The sequence below is a fragment of the Dipodomys ordii genome, unplaced genomic scaffold, assembly GCF_000151885.1.
Source record: "Dipodomys ordii isolate 6190 unplaced genomic scaffold, Dord_2.0 Scaffold57, whole genome shotgun sequence".
NCBI classification, from domain to species: Eukaryota; Metazoa; Chordata; class Mammalia; order Rodentia; family Heteromyidae; genus Dipodomys; species Dipodomys ordii.
This window is the reverse complement of record NW_012267273.1, coordinates 8098822-8110715: the sequence shown is the minus strand read 5'-3', so window position 1 is coordinate 8110715 and position 11894 is coordinate 8098822. Positions and strand designations below refer to the sequence as shown.

The 11894-nt window shown below is 42.7% G+C and overlaps 1 protein-coding gene across 1 annotated transcript in view; it reads right to left on the bottom strand.

The window, feature by feature from the left end:
• The window catches only part of Fam129a (family with sequence similarity 129, member A), a 151775-nt gene extending 140125 nt beyond the window's left edge, over positions 1 to 11650 (bottom strand). Inside the window, exon 1 of the mRNA XM_013021860.1 lies at positions 11550 to 11650. Within this exon, the coding sequence (XP_012877314.1) occupies positions 11550 to 11604 (55 nt within the window). The 5' untranslated portion in view covers positions 11605 to 11650. The remainder of the gene's footprint in view (positions 1 to 11549) is intronic.
• Positions 11651 to 11894: the final 244 nt, after the last annotated feature.

Genomic DNA, 11894 nt, shown 5'->3' with positions numbered 1-11894 from the left:
AATGTACGCATTATCCTGCCCATGCAATTGTAACCCCTCTGTACAGTATGTTCACAAATAAAATAAAATTAAATTAAAAAAAAAAACAATGGGATAGAAAAATCTAGAAATAGCTTCACACATCTGGTTTTTTACAAAGAGTGAAAAACATATATTGGAGAAAGACAGTCTCTTCAACAAATGGTATTGGGAAAATTGGTTATTATATGTATAAAAATCAACTCCAAATGGAGCAAAGATCTTAGTGTAAGATCTGAAAATCTGAAACTACCGCAGGAAAACATAAGAAAACTCTGAAAGATATAGGCATAGATAATCATTTTGTGACTTGTACTCCAATTGCAGGAAATAAAAGCAAGAATTCATAAGTGAGAATACATCAAACATTTCTTTACATCAAAAGAAACAATTACCAGATTTCAAGAAATGATCCATAGAATGGTAGAAAATCTCAATGTCATCAAGAAAGCAAGCAATAACAAATGCTGGCAAGAAGGTGGAGGAAAATGAATCTTTATGCAGTGCTAGTAGGAAAGCAGCCTAATGTAACCACAATAGAAATCATACAGAGATTCCTCACAAATATAAAAACAGACCTGTCTTATGACCCCAACCAAATATCATTAGGGTATATCCAAAGGAGAGTAAATTAATATATAAGAAAGATACCTGGTATAATTTGTGGAGGAGAAGGGGAAAAACAAAATGTTTAAATAGGGATACAGGTGGACCCATTGCAACAATGAGATGTACAAGTCGTTATGTCAAAAACGAACTTTACAACTTTGGTGTGTGGGGGGGGAGAAGGGGGGATGGGGGGCAGGGGGAGGATGGGAAGGGATGGAAAGGGGAAACAAAGGAGGAGGCTACAATGCTGGATAAAAAATGTACTCATTATCTTGCCCATGTAATTGTAACCTCTATACAGTATTTTCACAATAAAAAAAGAAAGATACCTGAATAAGTATGTTTACTATAGCTCTGTAGCTATAATCGCCAAACTATGGGATCAGCCATGGTGCCCAACAAACAATAAATGGAGTAGCATTCAGCCATAAAGAAAAATAAAATTATGTCATGTGCAGGAAAATGGATGGAACTGGAGGTAGATAGGTTGAACAATATATGCTCAAAAAGCCAAATATAGCATGTTTCCACTCATTTGTGAAATCTAGACTTAATGACAATGATGATGATGGTGATGATGAGGAGGAGGAGGAGGAAGAGGAGGAGAAGGAGGAGGAGGATGATAATGGGCCATGAATGTAAAAGGGGTCTCTCTGGTAGAGGGTCAGTGGAAAGGGAGGGAAGGGAAAGGACACTGAGAGCTGAAAGTATATGTATCTTCTATCTTTTCTCTATATATTTATTTATGCTTCTTTGTATACATGTATACACATATATATGTATACACATGTACATGTGTACAAAGATAGCACAATTAAACCCACCAAACACTTTGAAAAGACAGGGAGGATAAATAGGAATATAATGTAGGGAATCAATTTGTTCAGAGTACACTGTACAAATCTTTGAAATTATCACAACAAAACTCTCTTATAATATTCATGTATACTAATTTAAAATAAAATTTGGGGCTGAGAATGTGGCTTAGTACTTAGTGGTAGAGTGCTTGCCTAGCATGCAAAGGCCGGAAGTGGCCCTGTGGTTCAAGTGGTAGAGCACTTAGCTAATGAAGTCTACAGACAGTGCCCAGGGCCTAAGTTCAAGCCCCAGAACTGGCAATAAATAAATAAAATGAAATTTAAAACAGGATGTAGCCTTTGTTCAGGCATGCCATTGAGTTACATTTGATTCTTGTGACACTTGCTTTTAGACTTTTATATGGGTTCAAAGTAATCTGGTAGTCTGCTAGGGAACCATTTGAGAAAGGTTTCTTTGCTACTATAGATTGCAGAACTGATTGTTTTTCAATCCCAATGAGTTAATTAGGCTGGCAATGAACACTGAGAGCTGATAACATCACAAAAGGAAAGACAACTCAACATCATGCACCTCCAAATGAAGAGTAACTCATAGCCTATAGTTTTGACAAAATGACCCTAAGTTTTGACCCTAAGATGGATCAAGTCTCATGACCTCTCTGTAGAAAATACAAGTGAAAGCTGGGTACCAGTGGCTCATGCCTGACATCCTAGCTACTCAGGAGGCTGAGATCTGAGGCTCATGATTCAAAGACTTGTCTCAAATTAACCACCAGAAAACTGGAAGTGGCGCTATGGCTCAAGTGGTAGAGCACTCACCTTGAGCTGAAGAGCTCAGGGATAGCACCCAGGCCCAGAGTTCAAGCCCCAAGATTGGAAAAAAAAAATGGGCTGGGAAGGTGGCTCAGTGGTAGAGTGCTTGCCTTGCATGCCTGAGGCCCTGGGTTCGATTCCTCAGCACCACATAAGCAGGAAAAAAAAAAGTATAATTGGACTGGCTTCCTTCCTTTCCCAGAACATTCCAGGCCCACCTCAGCCCTTTGCCTCAGGTTCTTTCTGTCCTTCCCAAGAAAGGGGTTTTACCTTTACTTCTTTCTAAGTTTTGTTTTTTTTTTTTCGGGGGGGTGTTGTTTTCTTGTCGGTCGCGGGGCTTGAACTCTAGGCCCGGGCGCTGTCCTTGCGCTCTTCAGCTCAGGCGAGTACTCTACCGCTTGAGCCACAGCGCCACTTCCAGTTTTCTAGTGGTTTATTGGGGATAAGAGTCTCACGGACTTTCCCGCCCAGGCTGACTTTGAACCGCTATCTCAGCCTCCTGAGTAGCTAGGATTACAGGCGTGAGCTACCAGCACCCGGCTTAAGTTTTGTTTTTTTTTTTTAATCAAATATCATCTTAGTTGTTATCATTTGGTACCTCTCTCCCAAAAGCTTGGTCTCAGGTGGCATCATTGGAGGAAGTGAGCTCTTATAGAAAATCCTTAGGTCTCTAAGACAATCTCTGTTATCATCCAGCAATGGCAGAGCCCAATGGCTCCAGAGGCCAAAACCAATGGATCCACCTGATCTTAGACTAGAACCTTCCAAACTATAAACCAAAGTAGCTTTTCCCTTTTTATAAGTTAAAAAAAAATGCACAACTAGGGAAAAAAGCAGTGGCTCACATCTGTAATTCCAGCTTGTTGGGACACAGAGATCAGAAGAATCACATCTCAAGGCCAACCAGGGGAACAATATTTAATAAACTCCCATCCCAACCAGCAAGCTGGGCATGGCAGTATGTGCCTGTCATCCCAACGATGCGCGAAGTATAAATAAGAGGATTGTTGTCCAGCTGGCCCAGGCATAAACACCAGGCTTTACCTGAAAAATAGCAATGCAAAAACAGCTAGAGGTATGGCTCAAGTGATAGCTCACCTGCCTAACAAGTATATATATGGTCCTAAGTTCAAACACTGCTATCGGTAAAAAGAAACAAAACAAAACAACAATTCAGTGATCAAACCATAATGATCTCAAGGGAGTCATTATTTTTATAAAATCTAGGATTAGTAGTATGGTCACCTGTGACTAGGATCCTGCCTAAACATACCTTCTGATATTCATGCAGGGGGGGGGGGACATCCTGTAGAATCTGGGTTGACCTCATGACTTGCATGACTTGATTTAACCAGCAGAAATTGGCAATGGATGGTCACACCCTTGTAGGTCTAAGTCACAAGTCTTGACAGCTTCTAGAAGTTTTGGCCTACTAGTAAACACTAACCCACTGATATTCTATTGGAGAGACCATGTAGAAAAGTGACCCGCAAAGAAATCCTTTTCATGAATTCCAGCCACCATGAGGTACACCAAAAACAGAAGCCCCAAGAACCACCATCAGCAAAACCACATAGAACCACCCTGTTGGACCTAGGATAGCAGAATTGTGAGTTAAATAAACACATCCTAAGAGCTGGTATTCTTAATGTAGTGTGATGGGCAGCAAAAAAAAAGAGAGAGAGATGAGAAGCATGGTTATCTGAGGAGAGAAAAGGGGTCTAGAATCTGAATGGAGCATGTGGAAGCTCCTGATACAGCCAGTAGAGTTCTTTCTGTCTCTGATCTAGGTGGTGGCTACATTTTTTATGTTATAATGATGCATCAAGTGTCTGCTGTGTGTGGTTTTTGAATCTATATGTTGTTTTAAAATAAAAATAGTGCTTAAGAGGAAAAAGACAAAAATTACCCACATGGTTTGGCATAGATACATTTAGTCTTCTTCCAAAATTCCTTTAAACTATGAGTTCTTAGAAAAAAACTATTCATTTAATCTAATCCTGAAGATTCCTTCCCTACATCATCAAGCATAAAAATATGAACTTCTTCAGGTCCTAGACCTTGCAATTTGCAAGGCTAAATTAATTGCTTTTATGTCTCTAAACCCTTTATTCCCTCCTCTAAGTGAGAAAAGTATGCAGTACCAAAGAAAAGAGTGCTTTGGAAAGCTGGCTTGTATTTTCCTGTTGGCAGCAAATTTCTTGTCTCTTTTTTAAATGAATTTTCCAGTTTCAAAGAACAAAATCTGTATTGCATTTGGGGCTGTGTGTGTGTGTGTGTGTGTGTGTGTGTTTTAGTTTGGAATTGCTAAAATTTTAGTTTTTATACTCCTATGTTTCTCTAAAGTGCTTTAATGAGACTTCAGTAGATAAATTGGGCTTTTATTCTTTGTTTCTTCCTTCCCATTATACTTTCATCTTCATTTCTGACTTCATTCTCCATTTTACAATGCAATTTGTTATACATACCTTGTTTCTGGTGTTACTTACTTTTGCTGACTAAAAAAAGTAAAATTTTGATTAGGCGATTAAAATTCACTGTCATAATTCACACTGCATATTTTATAAAATGATCACAGTACAGTTATTTTAATTACACTAGAAACTACTGCTATAAATGACACTCCTCCTGTTGCACTTTCTACCTGTGAACTCAGTTCAGACCTCTCCCAAAAGTACAATAGAGTGAAACCACAACCAGTTCAAGTAATCTATAGCAAAAATCAAATAATAAAAATTACTCTTACCAGATGTCAGTGGCTCATGCCTGTAATTTTAGCTACTAAAGATCTCAGTTCAGAGGCAGCCTGGAAAGATAAATCCAAGAATCCAAGAGAGACTCTTATCTCCAATTAATCAGCAAAAAGCTAAATATTCTCTCTCTCTCTCTCTCTCTCTCTCTCTCTTTCTTTTCTTTTCTCAGTCCAAGACTGGGACTTGAACTCGGTAGCTGATGCTTTTTGCTTATTGGCTGATGCTCTACCAACTAAGCCAGGCTTCCAACCCCACAGTAATTGTAATTACTAGAATACCCTTGATAGAGTGGTTTTCTTGCAGCCTTTCTAGTAAAAGGAAATGTCTCATTAAGACCAGCTATTGATTCAGCATTGGACTTGGGCTCATCAAGGCCTATATTAGAATCCAGACAAGGCCACTGATGCTACAAATACTGAAGAAAACTGTCACTTCTCTGTCTACCATCTAGTGGGATTTTTTTTCAATTGCATCTTCTAAAAAGCTCTCAATGCACAATTCTCTGCAATACTAGATTTGGGGACTTTCTGAAAAGATTCCCACTCTCAAAGTCTTAGTTTCCATTCATGAAGTTTGAAGGAGCAGAAGATTACGACTGACACAGAAAATTCCCACTCTGCCATAGTGTTCCTCATCTGGTTCTCCTATTAGCTTCATCATCAGTCTAGCATGCCTCAAGACATGTCTAACGCCAGAATATGAAGACCTCAGGGTGCATTTATATATTTTCTTTTTTTTTCTTTTTTGTCAGTTATGGGGCCTGAACTCTGGGCCCGGGCACTGTTCCTCAGCTCTTCAGCTCAGGCTAGTGATCTACACTTGAGCCACAGTACCACTTCTGGCTTTTTATGCTTATGTGGTGCTGAAGAATCAAACCCAGGGCTTCATACATGCAAGGCAAGCACTCTACCGCCAAGCCACTTTCCCAGCCCTACTTATGTATTTTCTATATAGGGCCCTCTCCCTCCTCTTTCCCCAGTTTCCTACTACCATCTGAGGCGCTTCAATCCCACTCTTAGAGGAATCAGTTAATTTCTATAAATTAATACCTTAGACAATTACTAATATTACAATCATTACCCACTTTCTACCATAGTTGGATCAAATCTTCTGAGATCCAGGGAAGTAGCCTTTTGTGAATTTGTTAGGATACTTTGGGCCAAAAATAACACAAGACAATTTTGTTAGTTAGGGTATGGATAACAGCTATGAATAGTAGGTTGTGGGTACTAGTTTGTCTACAGATAAAATGAATACCACAAAAAGCAATGGCTTAAATAAAATGGTTTCTCTCTTACTGAGATACAGCAGTAAGTATTTCAGGGCTGGTTATGGAGGTGCTACTGTGTGATCTCACAGGCTCCTTGGGTCTAGTCACCCTGCACTGGATGAACCTCTTCTTGCAAGGATATATCAAGGTCCAATATGGCTGCTCCCTGCAAGTTCACCATCTAGCTGGCAGTGGGGAGACAGGACAAAGAACATCACACCCTTACCATGTAACAACACTTTCTGGAAATACCATAGGACACTTCTCCTTGTGTCCATGAGCCAAACCTCAGATGGCTCCATCTAGTTGCAAGACAACTTGGGAAACACCTTTACTATAGCAATTCATGAAAATTCCAAATTCATGAATTTGGAAGTTCCATCTGTGATGTGAGAGGGAGACCACTGGAGATAGGAAATAACTAACCATCTTTACCACTCATACCGAAAGGGGATTTTTGTATCTTGCATACCAAGAAGAGCCTAGGGGCAGTGTGAGCATACTATCAGCAAAGTTTGCCAGGCTTCTAACTTCTCTTGGAGACTAGCTCTGTTCTGTCACGTTCCACAACTGTTGCCTCTGTAAGCTAAATCCTTGCTGCTCATCAACACAAAGACAGAGTTTCAAGCATCACCTTCAGCTGCAACAAAGAAAAAAAAAAAAAAGATGAGCAAGTACCCTTCCCTGTTCTCCCTTTTAAATGGAGAGAAAACTTTCCCAGAAGCAGCCAGTGGATCATCCCTTCAGGGTTATGGACTAGATGGCAATTGCATGACAGTCCCAGGTATAATCACTGGCAAGGACAACCCACCGTGCGGAAGGGCACAGACCAATCAACACCCACCCTTCAGGAGCCAAACCAGCATCACATGGAGGAGTTTCAGTACCTGAACAATATCTCTGCTACAAAGTAACAGGGAGAGGATGTTGGAGTTGTCATCTGACAAGGTCCACCATATTCCACATGCTAACTCTGCCATCGCAGCGTACTGCCAGTGCTAGCCAGATAACCTGGACTCTTAGACAGCACTATAAGAATTAGTCAGATAAATCAGACCAGTTCTATATGCATCAACAAGTAACTGAAAAATGAGTGAAAGTGTGGACTAGAATTACTCGGGTAGATTGAGTAGACTATAAAACAGCTCTCTGTGTTCACCACTCTGTCCCTGGAGATTTTATACACCAGCTTACATTTTAGATAGAGCTACCTAAGTTAACCATTAATATAAATAAGGGAGCACTCTGTTCAGAGAAACTGATGAGTTTTTTTAAATGAAACTTTTTTGTGTGTGTGTGTGTTTTTTTTTGATAGACAGCTACTTTTATCACTGAGCCACACCTCCAACCCTGTTTTCTGCTGGTTTTGATTAAGATAGGCTTTCTCTTCCTGCCCAGATAGGCATGATTGTCCTATGTTAGGGCTTCCATCATAGCTAGCATAACAGGAGCTCACCACCGAGCCCTGTGTCCATTCAGAAAAAAAAAAAATATCATGAACTCATCCTGGATTAGCCTTCAGACTTGACATTCCCAATCTCAGCTTACCAAATAGCAAGGAGTATAGGCATAAGTAAATGACACCCTGCTAAAACCCATTTCTTTAAAAGCATCAAATCATTCATGAGCATTTCAAGAAAGCTACTGGACCCATCACATGTGTAGCTGACTAAGCAGTGATGAAGGAGGCCAGAAAATGTTCCCCTATTTGCTGCTAGTAGGCCCAGAAGTACACACTAGCCACAACCAAAATCTGATTTTTCCAGCTCTTTTACAACCCTTCTAGGACTTCTTTAAGTGAATTTCACAGTTGTTTTCCTTTTTGACTCATTAAAAATTCAATTGTAATTTTTAAAGGAAGTGATATTATTGCTTATGCAGGAAAACACATTGTGTACGTTTTCTTTTTTCTTATCTAAAATTCGTTTTCAGCCAAACCAAAAGAAGTCTTAATGCACAATTAGATAGAAAAGAAGAATGTCTTATACTGATCACTGGTACTAGGGTTGTATAAAATTCACTCCTCATTAGATCAATGCTAAAAGTCTCACTGAAGGGCAAGAGATGGCAGTGCGATTAGTGAGATTAGTGAGTTAGTCTCAATATCGTTTATTAATAGAAACACTTTATCAAGGAAGTTACTAGACCATCCTAAAAGTGAATTCCTTTTTTGAAGATACATGGGTCTTGCTCTGGATATGGCAGTACCTGCTTATAATCCCAGCTACTCGGGAAATGTAAGTAAGAGGATTACACTCTGCCCAGGCCAAAGCAGAAAACTCTATCTACAAACAAACTGAAGTCTAAAAAGCTGGAGGTACAACTTTAAGTGGTAGAACACTTATGTAGTAGTACTCAATCTCCAGCACCTCCAAAAAGAAAGTGGATAAGAAGAAGGAATTGAGAAAGGAAAAAAAGAAAAGAAAAACATGAATGTACTAGTGCAAAAGTGATACATTTGGAAAGGAGATAATTCCTTAACATCTGATACCTGTTTGCATGTAGACTAAATCATAAAGAAACAATATATTTGCAAGACATGCATCATGATTATCATAGTTTGGAAGAACGCAAGCCACATGACAGCTGTTATATGATTCATCAGAAAGCAAACACAGATTTAGTCAGCAGCATCTTGGAGGTACAGCTGCTTACAACACATACAAAATAAAGTTAAAAGAAAATTCAAAATATATGGACTAGTTATTCTCTGGGTTAGCAAAATATATCAAGTGCCAATAAAAGTTCTGTCTCTGCTCCAGGAGCTTTCAACTCCATCGTATTTCACTGATGGCTTCTTTATGAGAAACAGATAGTAAACCTATTTCGGTGGAACTGTCATATCTCTCATTGTTTTACTAAAATTAAATCAAAGCCTGCAGATATTTATACATTAAAGAATGGGCAGAGGGCTAAAGACAGGGTTATGGCTTTATTCAGGGTCCTGAGGCTTCAAAACCACCAAGAAATCCCAACCCTGTGATCTGCATTTGCTCATGTGCCAACAGTTTGTGCTGGGAGCTGTTTCCACGTTTCCAAGGTTCTTTTCTCCTTTGGCAAGCCCGGTGCTTGCATATGGAGCTATGTCTCATTTTATCTGGAGGTGCTTTAACTCTTTTCTTCCATCCTACCTTCAAAGTGCCCACCCAGATATAGGAAGAGATAAAATTGGACAAGACTAGGGAATGTAATAACTGTCACACAAGCTGCTCTTCATTTGTTCAAATATATTCATTATATGTACTTTGTGGGCCATGTCTTTTTTTCTTTTCTTTTCTTTTCTTTTTTTTTTTTTTTTGTCGGTCATGGGGCTTGAACTCTGGGCATGGGTGCTGTCCCTCAGCTCTTCAGCTCAAGGCTAGCACTCTACCACTTGAGCCACAGCATCACTTCCAGCTTTTTCTGTGATGCTGAGGAATCGAACCTAGGGCCTCATGCATGCAAGGCAAGTGCTCTACCACTGAGCCACCTTCCCAGCTCCTCTTATATTATTGTATGAGTAATAATTTAGTTTTGAAATAATTTAGTTTTGAAAGAATGTTTTCTTATGTGAGTTTAATTGTTGTGTCAATGGAAAGGTCATGACTTTGAGGTGGTAATATAACTAAATACATCACCTTTTAGGCTTCACAAGATTACTGTGAGATTATGCTTTTATTTTAGGCCCTTCTACCATTTTCTAGGGACACTCTGTGTGTGTGTGTGTGTGTGTGTGTGTGTGTGTGTTGGCACTTTACTCAGGGCCTCTTGCTCTCACTTGGCTTTTTCCTTTACAGCTGGTGCTCTACCACTTGAACTACACCTCCACTTTTGACTTTTTGCTGGTCAACTAGAGATGAGAGTCTCACAGACTTTTCTGCTCTGGCTGGCTTCAAACCGAGATTCTCAGATCTCAGCCTTATGAGCATGAATCATTAGCACACTGCTAGACACAGTCTTATAAGTACTACACACCCACTTTTGCTAGGGACCAAGTACACACCCTTCTTACCCTGCTCTTCATTTCCTTGTCCAGATTCTTAAAAGGATGGCAGGTTTTCTTTAGCTAAATAAAATATCCATCTCTCCTCCTTTTTAATAAACAATGGCAGAAGGGTATGTGAGACTAAGTTTTATTCCCTGACAGCGTGGGTGGTTGATAATTCTCTCCCTTCCAAGACCGCCGAGCAGGAATCGGGAAAACCGATTACTGTACACTGCTCTTTGAGCGCCCCGAGCGGACCTCTTATTAAAATGGTTTAACATGCCATAGTGATCAACAAATACGGAATCAGGACACCAAATAAACGCTTTCCTCTTGGGAAAAAGTTCAAGGTTCAGAAAAGGGTGCTGCTAGGAACAGCTTAACCATTTCTTTTAAAGACTTAAGGTAACACTTGAAGAATCTGGCACCTAGTTTTAAAGGGATGTGTGCAGCAAGGAAGGGGAGAGGGAAGAAGCAGCTGAAACTCTCAGAACCGCCCCCCTCCCCAGGTTAGGGTGTGGTTGAAGGCCGAGGGGGGCGGGGAGGGGGGGGAGGGCTGGAGGTGTCGCGGCCGACTTGTGACTTCCTGAAGTTTCAGCTCGGTTCGGTTTTCTCCTGCCTCTAGCTCTCGTCTGAGTCACCCTATCTCGGCCGATCTCCCAAGATGAGTTTCTGTCCTTCCGTCACTTTAGCAACTGTTACAAAACACTCATGGTTGGGGGGGGGGTTCCTCTTTTGCCACCCACCCCCCCACTGGAGGAGGGTAGGGAAGCACACAACCTGAGAACTCAGGAAGTCACCCTGCCAGGGCTCTCCAGTTCGGTGCCAGCGGGGCCCCACCGCCCCGAGCTGTCACCAAAGCCAGCCAACTTTCCGTGGAAAGTCCGCTGCTGGCCGGGGTCAGGGATCCCCGGAGGGAAATCTCAGCAAGGCCGGGGCATCCCCGCTGTTCTCCGGCTCGTTCGCTCGCTCTCTTTCAAAACCTGCTCCCGCGGAGTTACTAGGGCGCCGGGTACCCCAACACCAGGTGCTTCCGGACGGAGGGGTGGGGGATGAGGGACGATCACCAGCAGAACTGACCCTGGGGCGGCCAGAGCCGGAGCGCCAAGTCCCCGGGTCCCTGCGTCCTGCACCTGACTTTCCCACACGTCCCTCGGCGCGTCGCCGCCACCCCGCAGTCCCCACCGCAGCCGCCCGGCCTGGCGCGCAGGGAACCCGGCTGCGGGCGGCGGGATGCGCCCCCGCCATCCCCGGCCCCGCCGAGATCGGGTCGGGTAGGAAGGCGCGTGGGGTCCCCGCGGTACCTCGGATGTAGGCGCACTTGCCCTCGTCCAGCTGGCTGGAGGCCGAGCCGCCCATGGCGGTGGGTGGTGCTGCCCGCGGTGCCTACCGCCGCCCCGACTGCCCAGCGCGCGCGCGTCCCGGGCACCACCGACAGCTCGGCCCCCCGACGAGACCCGCCGCTCGCTCCCGCCGCTGGCTGCGTCTGGGAGCCCGGCTCGCCTACTCCTGGACAGACTTCCTCCGAGAGGCGTCGCCTTCTAGGGCGCCTCCTCCGGTCCGCGCCCTCGGAGGATGGGTGGGCTGGCCTCGGGCAGGCCTCCCGCCCGCGCCGCGCCGCTGCGCCGCTCTGCCTTGCCAGGGCTTCC